The sequence below is a fragment of the Adiantum capillus-veneris genome, chromosome 5, assembly GCF_014529385.1.
Source record: "Adiantum capillus-veneris isolate H3 chromosome 5, ASM1452938v2, whole genome shotgun sequence".
Taxonomy (NCBI): domain Eukaryota; kingdom Viridiplantae; phylum Streptophyta; class Polypodiopsida; order Polypodiales; family Pteridaceae; genus Adiantum; species Adiantum capillus-veneris.
Window position 1 is genome coordinate 130,735,056 of NC_140935.1, and position 17,434 is coordinate 130,752,489.

A 17,434-nucleotide genomic window follows, 5' to 3' on the forward strand; every position below is an offset into this window, starting at 1 on the left:
AAACTTTCGTGCACCAACAATAACGAATAACTATTGAATTACATGTCCTTCTTAAGAGAGCCCTTCAATACCTTCATTCAAACGTCAATTTCAACATAAAACATCCGCCCTGCACCTGCATAAATGGTATCAGTTTGGAACCTAAACGTAAATTCCAACATGGCCTGGGATACCTCGCTCTTAACCAATGGAAGGAAAACAATTCCAAGACAAAAATTTGAAAATAATAAAGTCGAGAATTTAACCTGAGAATAGGTTTTAAAGTCCACAAGAAATGGAAAGAAATATGGAAGGAAATACAAAACTCCTCCAATCAAGACACTCCATTGAGAAAGTTGATCAAGGACAGCCTTTCAAGAGCACTTAACAGCTATGATGTTTATGTGGGACTTGCTAGAGTTGACAAAAACTTTAACCCACTTTGCAACAGATCGGATAATGATTCTACTAAAACGGTACTTACAAGAGATTTATTTATGATACACAGCTCCGATCTCCCAAGAGCCCCCATATCGAAGATGATCACCTGGAATATATACCATGTAAGCCCTTCTAACAAACGCAAAGCATTGCATAGAACTTTAAGACCTGACTAGCTCTGTCTTGCCAGAAACCTACCTTGAGTGACAAAAAGTAACTCAAAAACTATCTTGAAATTGCCCGAGCAAGGACATCAGGTGATTCATATCTACTTCAGCCAGACTTTGTTTGTGACGATTTGCCACCCCCCTCTTGACGCCCTTAGCCAGGGTTAGACTAGAGAAAGGGTTCTATTTGTACAAGAGTGCTGAAAGAGGATCACTGGTGGAAGGACAATTGCTATACCCATGCCTCTGTATGACTTCGACCTAACACCTCCTACATTTTGAAGACATTGTCAACCCCAGTTTCCGCATCGCCGATAGCGACCTTGGCATCAGCTTCAAGGTACACTCTTTACTCTGACCAACCCAGCTAAGAGGGTGATTCTCCATAAGGAACACGAACGAAAAGCTGCCCATGAAGTGTTATCACTGCAGATGTGGAGTTTGCATCAATGGGTGATGGCAGCTTTATAACCTGACAACAATTAACATAAATTGAGATTTCGAAAGAAACTGAAGAAAAAGAACAAGCTATTTTCACCATTTATAGCGAGATCCCTTGTGTAAAAGATGTTTTTTTACTTTTCCTAAAAATACCTGCTATTTTGCATTCATAAAAGAGCACAAGCATCATTTAGGCCCAACACACGTGAACTTGACTTTGCAAAACTATCTCAAGTTCTACCTTCTTGAATGGAGTTACTCCCCAGGGATTATTTAGTTTCTCTGGCTCGCCAATTATCACCAAAAGACCTCCAGGTTCACATTGTATGCGCAACTGCGAATTGCTCCAAGCTTAAGCAGCTGTATGACTAGTAATAATATAGCTGAAGAGTTACGAATACAAACCTCTTCCTGCAATAGCCCTGGAACAAGCGCATAGACTTCGAAACAATCAACCTGCCAACCACCACCAGTAATTACCACAAGATATTCTCTCACGCATAAAACCTAGGATCCAGTTAGCAGTACCTCCACCAGAAACCATCTGGCGATACACAAATGCGCAAATGAAAGAAAATCTAATAATAATGGAGAACAGATCAAAATACAGGAACAAAAACAAATGTGTAGGAAAGCACACGGCTATCTAAACCATACATGTGTTTTAACAAAATATATAAAAAATGCTTTAAAGAGATATGATTAAGCACTACTTAGAAACTCACAGTTTTGTGCACATTAATCTTCACCCAATCAGCTTCTGGACCCTCATCAGCGACCCTGATGTCAGCTCCATTTGCATGGTTATGATTGCTGCTTTTCAAAACTTGCTTTGTAGGGTTCTGCTTGAATGTTTGTTTTCGTTGAGCTGAATTGTGTAACTGATAGCCAAAATTTCCATTTTCATCCCTCGTTGCAGCATCATCTGCCATGTGAGCTCTTGGTCCATTTGTTAGTCGGGCCGCCTTCAAGGAGCGCTCTGGTATAGAGAAATTTCTTCTTTTACGAAGACCTGCAGAGCAATAGTTGAAGAATCACTAATCCCAACGGAGTTAGTCTCTCACAGAAACACACCTACCTGTAATAGCCTGCTTCTCCCGACTTGAAGACGGTACAGAGCTTCGTTCCTGCACTAATAACTAATAAAGGCACGCACCAAGAAGAAAATTCAAATTAAAAGAGCATCTTTTGAGGCCCAAAACCTTGCTATTTGCAGGGTCAGCATCCTCATTTTCCAAAATCTTTTGGGAATGCCAGCCCTGCATAGCCCTCACAGCTGCATCTCTTCTAGCTCGCCCTGGTGGCTGGAAAGAGCATTACACTATAAGAGGATACATACATAGCAAAGCTCCAAGTGAAAGGCACAAACAGTAAAATCTCCACACCTGTGAAGGTCCACTATGACCCGCACCAGAGGAGCCCTCAGCTGTGCCGGGACAATCACGATTACGTTGATCAGAGCTGTACCCTGTTCCACGTAGCATATGTCTTTCATATTCGAGAAGGGACTGCATGATCCAGACAAGAAGACACACTTAGAATTAAAGTCATATATACCTTCATAAGTTCAGAATAGTCTGAACTCACGAATTATAAGAGGGAATAAAGCACTCATAAAACTATAAAAGCAAGGGACACAAGAAAAGAAAAGAAAAAAACAAACAAACTAAATCACTTCATTTGCTACGAAACAAAACTAGGTAAAACAAAACATTATTAACTTAAAAATGTTTTTAGGAAATGCATGCGTAAAATAAGTTGACGCAGCTTACTTGACTGAAAACAAGTACTCAACTTAAAGCAAAAAAGGATAAGAGATCTTAAAAACTTAATCCTAGAAATCAAACTTCACACAACAACTTCTAAAGGAACAAATTTCCTCAAGTAAGCTAAATACAAAATCAAAAAATAAATACTACACAAACCTACGAAGAGCAAAGATTCAAACTTGACAATATGTGACCTCAACTTCGCTGCTTGTCCAAGCAGGAAGAATAAGATTATCACCTTTATCATGCATAGCTTGGACAACAGCTATGACATCCCTACTCACGTCGTCAGTGCCTAAGAGTAGGTGCAGGTTTGTATAGAGGTCATTCATGCTTTGAACGTACTCTACAAAACCAACGAGCTAAGTTTCTATCACCCTCTGGATCTGATGGGCATACTCAACCATGATAAAGGCTAGCATTTGTCGAGCTAGAGTAAAAATACTAGAAGCACTAGAGATCAAAACAACAAAATAATGTGTTACTAAGACAAACAATAAGTGGGAAGCTCCCCACTTTATAATAAAGTCAGTCTTACTTATACCGAATTCCAACCACACTCAAAACCAGGTCTTAATATTTTCCACATTCATGTCAAAAAACACACAAGAAACCACCAGCTTAGTGTACGGTCAGCTACAAATATAATGCAGCATGCTTCACACAAATTTATCTATCACGTAACAAAACATGAATAAGCACTCTGCTCTCTTAGATTTCTTAACCAATCTCTCATTACAAATTCAAGGAGTGCTTATAAGACGAGGGGTGGAGACCCAATACGAAATTTAAAGACAAACAGACATCTTCAAAAATACTATGACTTTGATATTTGATTTTCTCTTGACATACACCGGCAGATACAAAGTTAGCAATAAGTAAACATACAACAGCAAAGTCAGATACAAATGCAAAGTAAATAACACTCATTTCATATTCAGACAATCTCTCATATTCTTTCGAATAAACAATTAACATACAACATAACCAGATGCTAACAAGTACCTTCTCGTAGAATATTCGAAACGACCATGATACTGTAGTACATTTCCTGCAACAATCCAAGCAAGTTTTTGTTAGGAAAGAGAGAACGGACAATGAACAAACCCTATGTTGATGACAGCACTTTTACTTGGGCGGTTTGAAAGTTTCACCAACTTGCCGCCACAGCTTATTCGCAGTCACCTGCATTAATTCACCAATTAAGCAATGTTATCACATAAACAAGTAAACGGCGTTTATACCGGTACATGTTCATAAGGTCAGAACAGTCTGAATTAACAAGGTAAAAGAGGGGCTGAACACGCGCACAGACAAAGAAAAAAGATAATGAAGCAAGACTATATCATCATCGTCCATCTTATTTGTTAACTACACAAAAAGATCACAAAAAATATAAATAACATGTTACTTGAGCATCCGATCGTCTTGACCCAACCAAGGAGGCCCCACTGAGGACTTTGGATTCGGTCCCCCATCTCATTTTGAAACTTCTCTGATATACTGAGAGGTGCATGCCATTGGACTGGAGGAAGCTGCATAGCTCCTTACCTCAAAAATAATTGCTGCAAGAAGCTTCCTTACTCAGTCTGGAAGCTAAATCTCCCCAACCCGAGCACAAGGGCAAGGTGTAGCTGTATTTGAAAGTGGAAAGAGTGCCATGAATGGTAAAAGCTAGCATCACTGCTTACCTGTTCTGCACCCTGCATACTCAGCCGCTTTTGCTCTGCCGCCGTCCATACCCCCCACAGCCCACACGCATCGTTGCTGCATACCTGCTCTGCACCCTGCATACTCAGCCGCTTTTGCTCTGCTGCCCTGAATACCCCCCACAGCCCACATGCTTCATTCATTTGCCATGCCATGCTGCATTCCCCCTGCACTCACATGCTAGCTTTTTTACCATTCGCAGCACTCTTCCATGTTTTGTATCATAGATAGTGTTTGAATAATTTAGATGTGAATAGGTCTTCAATAATTTAGGATGCGTTTTGAATGAAAAATTGCCCCAAAGTAGGAAGCAGTCCTCCTACACAACCAAACTGACAGTGTCTAAAGGAGGCATATCAATGTCATAGCAGCTATAATACGTGTATTATATTTGAAGTACACGACTTCACTTTTTTTTCACACTAAAATAATTTGTACGTTTTTTTAAATGTTAAAAAGCTTATACTAAAGCATTATGGACAGCCGGTACAGGTTAAAAAAAGTCAACTCTACTATTTTTAGTTAATAGAAAGAGGCTTTTTATGGTCTTGCTCACCCTTACCTCTTGGAAGTTAAGTTTTTTTATTAACTTCTAAATTTTGAATCTTACAATTTGGTTAGTGAAAATTGAAAGTTGAATCTATTTATTTAAGTCATACGATTCATTATACATATATCATACCTAACTTAAGCCCAGGCATATGCACTAAATTCTATAATAAAAAACCACGTTTTTATTTGGGATCCTTGAAAAATAAGTCTACTACATGTATTATACTTCAACGCTAATAGGAGTCCCATACCTGGCTGCTATGCATATCATTGTCCGAGACAAACACCAAGGGAAGGTACCATGATGACCACAGCAACCTCCCCATGGCATCCTCAATCTGGTCAATCACAAAACTGCTAAGAGAATCATACTCAATGATGCCCTGGACAGCCTCTAAAGTTGGATCAATCAAAGCATCCATAATGAAAGAGGTTGTCCAACTCTAATCATGCAACGTCTAGTATCTATAATGTAGCATGGGCGACCCCTTGGCCACAGTAGATATAACCGGCCTATACAAAGTAGAGGGCGGTACACCTATTGATTTCACACAAAGGATTGAGAAAAAGAGAAAACATATGCATCCCACAAATAGAATGTCACTGTGCACACAAAGACCGACACCTTGTAGGCCCCTAAGACTCACGTCCCTTTCCGTATTTCTTTATTCAATTGAGAATAAACCATCCAATCACTTGACCAAACTCTCACTTTCGTTTTGTTTTGTTTTGTTTTAGACGTTGAGAATGGGTACCCTCTATCATCTCCCCAAACCATCCGAACACTTAGACCATACTCTCACCAAGCAATTCAAACCTGTCAAGGGCAGAAACTGCAGGTCTTCAGCCCCATTTCGGTAAAAACATAGCGGCGCTAAAATCTCTGTAGGTCAAAAGTACAAGACTAGGACGCATTCCCTTGCATTTTAGAAGCTTCCCGGTGAGCCGGAAGTAAATTTCCGCATGCTATAATTATCAATTTTGGTCACGTCAAAACTACAAGACTACGACACATTACCTTGCATTTTGAAAGCTTCCCGATGAGCTGTAAGTAAATTTCAGCATGCTGTGATTATCAATTTTGGTCACAAACAGGTGCCCAAACTCCTGAAACCACCCCAAGGCTTCCCTGGTGTTATCTGGCAGTTTCGGTGTGAAACCCTGAACCTGCCAATAAATGCAGCAAGCTGTAATTCTCTGATTTGGATTGTTTTGAGCGGATCAAACACGTCTACGAGAGTTTCAAGCTCTCCCGCAGGCAATGGGACACTTCTCTTTCGATTTGGACGAATTTTCACGCGAACAAACTATCCTGTTTCGCAATCTTTCGCGTTGGAGCTGTGCGTACCTATGGGGGATTCACAATTAGATGATCCGGTTCCTGTTAAAAAGGCTCTTAACTTGGCGAACACGCAAAAAACCCACAAGACTATACATAGTCATCTAAGGAGCCCAACTAGTGGGGGATTACCATATGTGTAAGGAGGAGAAACATGCACCCGAGAGCAAAATCATCGCGCTACATGAGACAAGGGAAAAGACAAGCTTTTCATTAAAGTTGCAGAACCTAAAAATCCACACACAAGACTAGAAGCACCCCTCTCTATTTTGGGCGCCCCCAAAAATCACAAATGCCCAAACATTGCATGGCCAGTGCGAAACGGCCAATGGCCGATGGGAAAATGTGGAAAATGTGTAACTTCAATCTTCACTGCTTCTTTGTATTCATCCTCGATGTGCATCCGTATGTCTTCGGTCTTTAGCAGCTCCGGTTAACTGACGTTGACTCAATTAACATTCCCCCCTTCCAATTTTAGTGCCCGTCTTCGGGCACTGTTGAAAAGTGTCCGTGGACGCTATGGAAGGTTTTGATTGGTTGTTGATGGGCTGATCGTCTTCATTTGTCGTTGAATTTGTTGATGAGGTTCAATTTGTTGCAGCAACTTCATCGGTCCAAATATGTCTAATGTGAGAGATGATGTTGCATTTGTCCGTTGTAATAGCATAATGATGAGGCTGCTATTTATTTATGAAAAGTATGTACAAGGCAGGAGTCAAGGCCATGCAGCCATGAGCTGGTTGCGCCGATCGGCACGGAAATCTAACTAGTAGAGTAGTAGCTAAGCTAAGTTAAAGTCATTAGGCCCTCAACAAGACTTCATACGTTGGAGGGGGTTAGGAATTCAACCAAATGGAGCACATTGGACACTTGTCAGTAGGAGAGCTGAAACGGGCCCGTAGGGCAATAGACTTTGGCTTTCACCCGAAACTTTACTTCAAGCTTTAACACACAGAGAAACCTTGAAGAAGGAACCTATAACGGGAATTAACACTTCAAAGCACACACGGCTCGAAAGCTAGAATGCTCCGAGCAGACGCCGACAACCTCTAGGCCCTAAAAACTCGCGCCTCTTTTCGGTATTTATTTATTCCTGTCATCAACGGGAGCACAAAGCAATATAAAATATACTCAAATAAATAGGATTTACCACTTATTACTCAAGCCAAAGGATATATATATATATATATATATAGAGAGAGAGAGAGAGAGAGAGAGAGAGAGAAGATCGACATAGTACCGGGGACCAAAAGATGGGCTGGTCCCCCCTCCCCCCCGCCCCCCCCCCCCGGTAATAGTATCTTTATTACTGAGGAGAAGTCTATACAAGCACTTGAACCGAACGTACTACCACATTCGTTCTAGAATAAGACTTGATGGTTCCCAGAAGCCTCGGCTTCCGAGGCTTCTTATTCCTAGGGCAAAACCCTATTCCAAGGAACTTCCGTTCCTTATTCCAAATCCTCCAGAACCAAGGTTCTCGCTTCTAGATCTCACCTTCCAGACTGGGGGCATGGCATCCTTGCATCTCGTTTCCGACTCAGTTTCCAAAGTCCTTTTCCTACAAAATAACTCTTCTTTCCTGGACACGAAGTCCTTCCCTTGGGGATTTCGACTTCCGGATCACATCTCGAGGGTACCACTCTCGGCTTCGTGGATCTACTTCCCAAACTCGGGTACAAAACCCTTGGGTTGATCTGGCTCTAATTTCTCATGGCGCGTTTCTCCTGCAAAGGCTCATGCCTTCCTCTGCTCCTACTTCCTCGTTAAGAGGCAGCACATCTGTAAACACACACGAACACGAGACAACAATTCGTATGGCGAATCCACAGTTGATACCTGTCGCTCTTTTCGCTGAAAAGCGACCTCCATGCTTCGCAGTCTCATGATCTCTTACGTCTTCTCGCGGCAGAGTCTTCTCTTGCTGACAGTGGCAACCCCCCCTCTGAGAGAGGGCGTGTGATGCTTTTATAGCTCCTTGGCCACGGCAGGAATAGTTGAGCAGGTTGCCCGCGTGGAGATCACGGCTATTTTTTTTCTTTTTTGCTCTTCTGCCAAAAAGAGAGAAGAAATTCCTGGCTGGTTTTTGCTTTATTTTCCAGGTGGCTGCCCACTTATTAAGTGGCCAGTCGGTCACTTTTAAAAATGATATGAATCTGCCCAAAAACTCAATAAAACCTTATAGGTTAACAACAACGCTTCCACAGCACTTCCCAGACGTCCCTGGATGCAATCACATGCACAGTTGCAACGCAGACATAAATTTCCTCGCGGAAAAGCATCTGCATTCTTAAAAAGCAATCCCGCTTTCTCAAAAAGCATCCATTTTTCCTCAAAGTTTCCTCTGAACCCATCTTCATTCAAGTGCTTGCTTTTCCTTGTGCACAATTCTAACACAATTTTGAATTTTCTCTTGACTATGGATATTCCCTTTCCGATGCACCCGTCACCACCTTGTGACGCATCAGGAATACCCATCACCTAGTCTTTTCCTACCGAACATACAATATAATCTCCTTCGCGATGCTCTATGTCACCCATCCTTTGACGCATCAGAGATGTCCGTTTCCGGATGGTCAGATACTTCTTCCCGATGCTCCTGTCACCCATCCGATGTGACGCATCAGAAGTACCCGTTCCTAGTGGCCTTACAGATATTCCCTTTCACAATGCTCCCGTCATTACTCTGAATGATGCACTAGAAATACTCTGTACTCAGATGTCTCCAGTGAGAAAAACCCTCTCACTTAAAATTTCAATAATTCATTTAAAATTATTTTTCTTGGTGTCCCAAGCGAGAAAACCTCACTTATAAATCCAATAATTCATTTATAATAATTTTTGTGTCAGACAAAGCCAATTTAGCAACAATTCCTTTAGAGGGTAAAGTTACAAAACTAGAGTCCTGGGGATTTTCACCTATATCCGACTAGATCACACCTGTTTTGATAAAATTTCGGCAACAAAACGGAACCAAAACTCGCCCAAAACAAATCCCCCTGCTGGAACTCGCTTCCAAAGACATAAACCCTCTGTTTTCAGCCCAAAAATAGCAATTACAGCTCGCTGTATTTATTGGTTTTTACCCTGTTTTCAGCCCTAAACAGTCCTGGAACTGTCCTCTAGCAATGGAGCACTGTTCCCAATGCTTCTCGCATCCATATCCAAGAACGATGCATAACCAACACTGAAAATGCACCTATAAGATGAGGTTATCACCCTCACCGGTGCCTGCTTTTGGAGTAGCAATTAGCTACTCCTGTTCCAACTTCCTGCTCAAAGAGGCTCTTGCCTCGGCACAAAGGCATAAGACCACACAATTGTACATAGGTCAAATGAAGAGCCCTCTTGTGGGACATCACGTTACTGCACGTAGGGGGAAGAGAGAGAGAACGGTATAGAGTGTGCAAGACGTTACTTCTTGCACTACACTGTACATGAAAGGGAAAGCTTGCACACAATAGCTCTTAACCTGTGACATACACCATGCGGCTGAAAAATGCAGCCCATGTTTTATTTTAACGTTTCTCTCTCTTAAGTTGGAAAATGCCCAAAAATGTGCCAAGTGGCACTCATGCATTAATTCCTCGCTTTGGACCTTCTGGTCTAAAAATATCTGAACCAGTTGCTCAGTTGACTTAGCGGCATAGTAATAAAATGTTCCCCTTGTCATTTTGAAGCTAATGACACGAACAGATTTCGTGGCCCAAAATAACATTTCCTAAATTTTAGGAGATGCTTCCATTGGACTCTCACTGGTCATCTAACCACCTTCCACCACTGGGACCACGTAAAAATGTAATGTAGCCATTTTAGGAGATGCTTCCATTGGACTCTCACTGGTCATCTAACCATCTTTCACCATTGGGACCACGTCCAAAAATATAATGTAGCCATTTTCTCTTGGTGACCCCACCTCACCGCTATGCCTAGTATCCACCAACTTATTAAGTGTGGCGAGGAGACCTAAATGAATTTGAATTGAGCCTAGACACCCTTTTACTACTCGAATTCCAAAGCCGACCAACTTCCTGTCTGCGAATGAAACTACTATTCACAGTGGCTATACAATGTCCCACCATTTGCAACTTCAAAAAGAGGGTCTCAAAAATTAAACGAAAATCACCGGAAGGAACCAACAACTAAGGTTAGCAGTTGCCACGTCCTCGTGACATACCCCCCTCTTGAAGTCCCAAACGTCCTTGATTGCATGCCATAAATACATGCCATTGATGATCTTGTGTTGTTAGCACTCTTTTATCATCGCATGTATCTACAAGAAAGATAAGACATTTGTGTCAAGAAGTATCGCAAGGTCTAATTATTTGTCTGGACAACAAAATCAACACCTAACAGGTAGTGCTTCTAGCTAGAGAGCGCATGAATAACGGCCAGTAGCTCTTTCTCATAGATTTGCATAGTCTTTTCTCGCCCTTGCAAGATTTTGCTCTCGTAAGCTACTACCTCATCATCTTGCATTAGCACTCCTCCGATGCTATTGCCACACGCATTACACTGGACCACAAATGACTTCCTAAGGTCCGGTAAAACAATCACGGGATCTGAAGTCAACTTTTCCGTTAAGAGACTGAAAGTTGAAATCTCTTTTAGGTCCATATGAAAGTGACCCCTTTCTTTTGCAAAGCGTAAAGGGTGAAGCTATGTCTGCAAAGTTCTTGATAAACCTTCTATAGTATGAGCACAATCCCAAGAAGCTTCGGACATCGTACACAGTCTTCAAGTCTGTGTCTTAATAGCTTCAACCTTTGCGGGATCCATTCGGACACCACCCTTTGACACACTGTGGCCAAGAAAGTGGATCTCTTCTAAGAAGAATTCACTTTTCTTAGGATTGACAAGTAACCTGTGACTGCGCAGCTCTTCAAACACAATGGTCAAGTGGCGCCTATGCTCCTCTTCATGCTTCAAATAGACTATCATGTCGTCAAAGAATGTGCCAACAAACTTCTGATGCGAACGGAAAATCCGGTCCATCATTCTATTGAACGTGGAAGGAGCATTAGTAAGACCAAATGGCATCACTAAGAACTCATAAAGACCAAATGTCGTTCTAAATGCAGTCTTCTACACATCCTCTGGCCTTATACGTATCTGTTGGTACCCACTCTTAAGGTCTATCCTGCTGAAAATTGCAGCACCCTCTGAACGGTCAAGAATATCATCAATCCTTGGGCTGCTTGTGTATCGTGGGTGGTGGAAAAACCTGATACATTGCCTGAAACTGGTTCCCTATCCATTTAATGCAGCATGTGGACTCTGAAAGGTTGCGGGCTGAACTGGAAAAACCTGTGGAATTGGCGTCCTAACCACCTGTTCATGGACGAGAGAAACCTGTCTTGGAGCCCCTGACTCCGCAGCGTGCGAGTGCTCCCTATCCTGCTGAGATGCATGAAGTACTTGGGCTTGAGCCTCATCAGACTCTACTGGCTGCCTGAGTTGCCTTGTTTGTTGTGGCATTGATGGCGCTTGCAAAAACTCCATAAACCTTGGGTTCTGCGCCAATCGGGAAAACACGTTCACAGCGGCAACTAACTGAGTCTTGAACGAATCATCTTCAAGTTGCCCAGTCATAAAGCCTAGTCATAAACTCCATAAACCTTGGGTTCTGCGCCAGTCGGGAAAACACGTTCACAGCGGCAACTAATTGAGTCTTGAACGAATCATCTTCAAGTTGCCCAGTCATAAAGCCCTGCACTGGGAGAACATTCACATGAACACGAGGTACAGACCGGCGTGGCCGTGAACTCTCGCCAACCTCAAAGAGGGTACGAATTTCCTGTATGTCCTTCGAAGAGGAACCCTCTTCCATAATACCCTTCCCTTTGTCGGCCATAGTGTAATCATGCGTTCCTGTACTCTGTCTTCACCAAACCAACCGAGGCTCATGTAACAAACTTGGACACTCCAAGTCAAGAATCAACCGCGACAGCACCAAATAACCACTTCAAAACAATTCACAGATCACAATAGATTTGCACTGGCCCGGCGGAGTTCCGTGCCTAGAGATATTGGCCCCAAAGACTGACGCCCCTTTCAGTATTTCTTTTTATATTAATCAATCATCAAAGTACAAGAGAGCGGTAGGGTTTCACTCTCAGACTCTGCATCCAGATGCTCTGAGAAGTGAGGCCCTCACCACTAATTTAAAGGTTACAAGGGATGCCCAAAAGCAGAGCCCCAAAAGCTTTTAAAATCAAAAGCATCAGTTCTCCCTCTCTTAGAGAGTCTTTTCTCTTTTTTTTATAAAAAAAAGCAAAAGCAAAATTCGCGTCGCTCATCATTTTCCAAAAAAATATATATATATATTTTATTTTTTTTAATAATCCGCCTCCGCGATTTCCGGAATTTAGGGTTTTTGGCAAAAATTAGGGTTTGCAGGAATTTTAGGGTTTCTTGTAGAAATTAGGGTTTTCTGCTGTCCGCCACGTCATCACTTTGTGACATACCCCCCTCTTGAAAGCATTGTAATCGATCGCGATTACGCCTGCAAAACCATAAACCGTCTTAGCAGACACTGACTGTTAGTACCTACGTACTAGGAACACACATCTAGCACATGTACAAAATCGACAGTCACATCACACGACATCACAGGACATCACCAGACATCACAGGACATCACATGACATTCAACATTCATTCGGATCTTAGACCATGATTTATCGGCAATGTAGCTAGCAATCACATCTAGGTCCAATCGGGACCTCATCGATGTCCGATTGACTAACCCCTATTGCAACCATGTCTATTCGAGATCAATCAGACCAAAATGCTGCAGTCATTTCGGCTATCAGTTCCTGCACTCACAAGAAGTCAAGAACAAATCAGTATCATAATCAGGAATTCCATTTTATAAAGTCATCCAGCAGAATACTGTCAGCTCTCAGTATCCCTGAAGCTCAAAGAGACATCAGTGACTTTAGTATCAAAATCGAGGCATCTGTTGACAAAGGAGCGGAGTAACTCTCCTCTTGTGCATCCCACTGCACCAGATCTTCGGCCAAGCTGAGTTTCTGGGTTCCGTTTGGAGTACACTATGCTAAACCAAAACATCGAGGTAAAGTTTCACAATCCGAGGAGTATCTGCTAGGTCCTCCTCCTCCATCCACTTCGCATCAAATGCAGGAAAGTTCTTGAACTAAACCAAGAACCGCCTTCGGACTTTACCTTTCTTCGTATCGTTATGTGCCAAAATCTGTTCAGGAACAAGGATCTCCTCGTTTTCTTCCACTTCGGGTTGCTCATCAGGCTCCCCATCATCAGGCACATCACCCTTAACAGGGTTCAAGAGACTCACATGCAATGCATTGTGAATCCTCCAAGTATCTGGCAATTTCAATCGGAAGGAGACATCATTTATCTTGTCAGTAATCTGGAAAGGTTCGTAGTATCACATACTAAGCTTTGGAAAAAGCCTCTCCTTTCCCTTTTTCTTTCTTAGGAGTGCCTTCTCAAAAGTAAGAGCACCCAATCATCCTCCTTCAGTTTCCAGTCGCGACGATGGCGATCCGCTGCCTTTTTCTGTCGTTCTTGAGACTCCTGCAAAGTCTCGCGAACCTTGGCAAAAGCTGTATCCAAATCTCGCGAATATACATCCGCTTCAAATTTCTAATCTTTCGTGCTCAGGAAGGATGGAACCTTCGCAGCAGTTTCAACAATCTCACATGGCATCTTCCCCGTCGAAGAGTGTATCGTGTTATTGTAGGCAAATTCCACCAAAGGTAAGTTCTTTTCCCATTGAGTCTTCTGATGCGAGATACAAGACTTCAATAAATCTAAAATCACTGAATTGGCAATCTCAGATTGCCCGTCAGTCTGCAAGTGGAACGATGACGAGAACTGCAACCGCGTGCCAATGTTCTCCCAAATTGCCTTCCAAAACAAACTCATAAATCTGGGGTCTCTGTCGGAGACAATCGTCCCAGGCGTGCCATGTAATCGGAAAATCATCGTGATCATTCTGTATTCTCGGGAGATCAAAAAAAAATGAAATCCATTTCAATATTTTCCCAGGGGCGGGTGGGTATGGGTAAAGGCTGTAACAATCCCTGTGCCTTATGCCTGTCAAACTTGACCTTCTGGCATACCAAGCAACTGCGCACAAACTCTTCCACATCCTTCTTCAGTCTCTGCCAAAAGAAATCTCTCTCTACCCCTTTCATGGTGGTAGCAATGCCGCGGTGACCCGTAAAAGGTGGACAGTGGCAATCAGTCATAACCTTTTCCCTCAACGGCTGTGTAACGCACAACATAGTCTTTTTCATCAAGTAGCCTTCCCGAAGGGAGTATCCAGCTACTGTCTCCCCATCCCGTATCCGTGTGAAAATATCTGCAAAATCTGTATCTGTGGCACACTGATCGACCATATCCTCGAAGCTCCTATGATGTATCGCGGAAATAGCTAGAACCAACAGTTTCCGAGACAAAGCATCTGCCACCACATTCTTTTGTCCCTGCACATGGACAATCTGGAAGTGGAACTGTGACAAGATGTTCACCCACCGCATCCGCTTTTCCGAAAGCTGCTTCTGTGACAAGAAGTAGCGCAATCTCTGATGGTCTGTAAAGACAGTAAAATCCGCTCCGAGTAGGTAATGCCGCCACTGAGTAAGAGCATGGATAACCGCCAAAAGCTCTTTCTCATAAATCTGTGCTGTCATCTCCGGCCTAGAGAACAAACGGCTCTCGTAAGCTATGACATGGCCTTCTTGCATCAAGACCGCACCCAGACTACGACCACAAGCATCACAATATACTTCAAATGACTTCTGCAAGTCCGGCAAAGTCAAAATTGGTCTCGTAGTCAATTTCTCTTTCAATGTCCGAAAGGCAGTCACCTCTGTGGGTCCCCACGAAAAAGGTACTCCTTTCTGTGTCAAGGTATGCAAAGGGGAAGCAACCTCTGCAAACTTTCGTATGAACCGCATGTAGTACGAACACAGTCCCAAGAAGCTTCTAGCTTCATGGACATTCCTCAAATCGGGCCAATCACGGATAGTCTCTATCTTGGCTGGCTTCATTTGCACTCCTGCTGTTGACACAATGTGTCCCAAAAAGTGTATCCATGGTAGGAAAAATTCACTTTTCTTTGCATTAATCACTAGCGTGTGATCTCGTAATGCCTAAAAGACTTGAAGCAGATGATCTCTGTGTTCTGCCTCATTCTTGGAGAAAACAATGATGTCTTCAAAGAAAGTGCCAACAAATAGCCTGTACTCTCGAAAAATCATGTCCATCATCCGGTTAAATGTCGCAGGAGCATTGGTTAAGCCAAAAGGCATCACCAAAAACTCAAATAACCCAAAAGTCGTCCGAAAAGCTGTCTTGTAGACATCTCCTGGTGCTATCTTGATCTGATGATATCCACTCTTCAAGTCAATCCTGCTAAAGCACGAGGATCCCTGTAACCTGTCGAGTATATCATCGATCCTAGGAATCAAAAATCTGTTCTTGATGGTGATTTCGTTGAGAGTGCTATAATCGATGCACATTCTCCAAGATCCGTCTTTCTTCAACAACATTGGAGAGCAATACGGTGAAGTACTAGGCTGAACAAGACCCTTTTCCAAGAGGTCTTTCACAGAGTTCATAATCTTTTCATTTTGTACTCGGCTCACACGATAAGGTGGCCGATTCGGTGGCGTGCTTCCAGATATCAGATCAATGGTATGATCTTCAGGCCCTCTCAAAAGCAATCGGCATGAGCGTGGAGAAAAAAAATCTTGGCATTCTTTTCTTCAGGTCAAAACATATTCAACTTTTATCCATCGTTCAGTTCTCCCAAAAGAAAGGGTAAGATCTTCAAGTACAATCTCTAAGCCCTTCATTTATCAAAGTCGCTTTCTCGGCTCGGTAGTCAACCACGGCGTAGTTCTTGTGGTACCAAGGGATCCCGAGTAGAACGTCACTCACGTGCCCTGAACACCCCTGTCATTGCAAACGAAGTTTGCCAATGCTCGGTGTAATGGCAACATCCCATCCGGGTGCCAGTCGAACTACCTCCGCCTGTGGCGTCAGTCTGTCGGGCGTAGTTCCAAATCGAGCCGCCAATTCCAAGTGAAAAGAAGTTGGCCTTGGCTCCTTCAAAAGAGCTTCCTGATCCTTCACTTTGCCCTTAAAAAAACGGCAAAGTTTGTACTTTCATTCATTTGATTCGGTGCAAGTCCCATGCCATGTGGTACCAGTTTTACTTTTCTATCTGCCTTTTCTGCCACATTCCTCAGCTGCTCTCGAACTCTCAGACCTGTCGTCGTCTTTATCATTCTGTTCTTTCTGTGCCTTATCAGGGCACTTCGCGGAAATATGTCCATGTTCCCCGCATCCAAAGCACTTCCCCTCTCTGATGAAGCGAGCTCTCTCCTCAGGAGTAAGCTTGGGTCGTGCATTCTTTTTTTTTTTCTCTGGGTTGCTCTTTTTCATTCTACTTTCATTCCCAGAAGTCTGTTCGGCTCGTTGTGTCATGGCCTCATCTGTGGGGTTGGTCAGACTGCCAGAGTGAATGGCAAAGCCCCGCTTCGCATGACTCATCAACTCCTGAATAGAAGCTGACTTCTGTTCCAAGCAGTGATCTCGGATCTCTGTAGGTAGACCCAAGGTAAACCGCTCAATCTGTTCTCTGAACGAGATCTTCTTGAATGAAGAGGTGGGTAGAAAAGAGCTCCAGAATCTTTCACAATAAGAATTCACTGTATCGCTCTTGGTCATCCGGAGATGGTTCCAAGCAGCTCGTATATCTTGCTCAAACTCTTGAGTCAACCAAGAAGAAATAAAAAGCCTCTTGAATTTCAGCCATGTAACTGGCACAGTCTTGCTTAATAGAAGCATGGACCACCAAGTATGAGCATTCCCCTTAAAGTAAGAGGCAGCTCTCCGAATCTTGGAGTGCTCTGAATAGCGTCCTCCCGCGAAAGCGATGTCAAACTGCTGTATAAAAGACACAGCCTTCGAAGCATTTGAGTATCCTGAAAAGTATCAAACTTGATCGAGTGGCCACCTTCCTTAAACTCTCGGACTTT

At 42.9% G+C, this 17,434-nt stretch overlaps 1 protein-coding gene across 1 annotated transcript in view; it reads right to left on the reverse strand.

Moving 5' to 3' along the window:
* Positions 1-305: 305 nt before the first annotated feature.
* The window catches only part of LOC147458114 (AT-rich interactive domain-containing protein 6-like), a 31,429-nt gene continuing 14,300 nt past the window's right edge, over positions 306-17,434 (reverse strand). The window contains exons 3-11 of the mRNA XM_086512861.1: positions 3,930-3,982; positions 3,803-3,848; positions 2,414-2,536; positions 2,231-2,332; positions 2,107-2,155; positions 1,754-2,040; positions 1,434-1,484; positions 1,270-1,362; positions 306-1,059 (exon numbers count right to left, since the gene is read on the reverse strand). Of these exons, the coding sequence (XP_086368987.1) occupies positions 955-1,059; positions 1,270-1,362; positions 1,434-1,484; positions 1,754-2,040; positions 2,107-2,155; positions 2,231-2,332; positions 2,414-2,536; positions 3,803-3,848; positions 3,930-3,982 (909 nt within the window). The 3' untranslated portion in view covers positions 306-954. The remainder of the gene's footprint in view (positions 1,060-1,269; positions 1,363-1,433; positions 1,485-1,753; positions 2,041-2,106; positions 2,156-2,230; positions 2,333-2,413; positions 2,537-3,802; positions 3,849-3,929; positions 3,983-17,434) is intronic.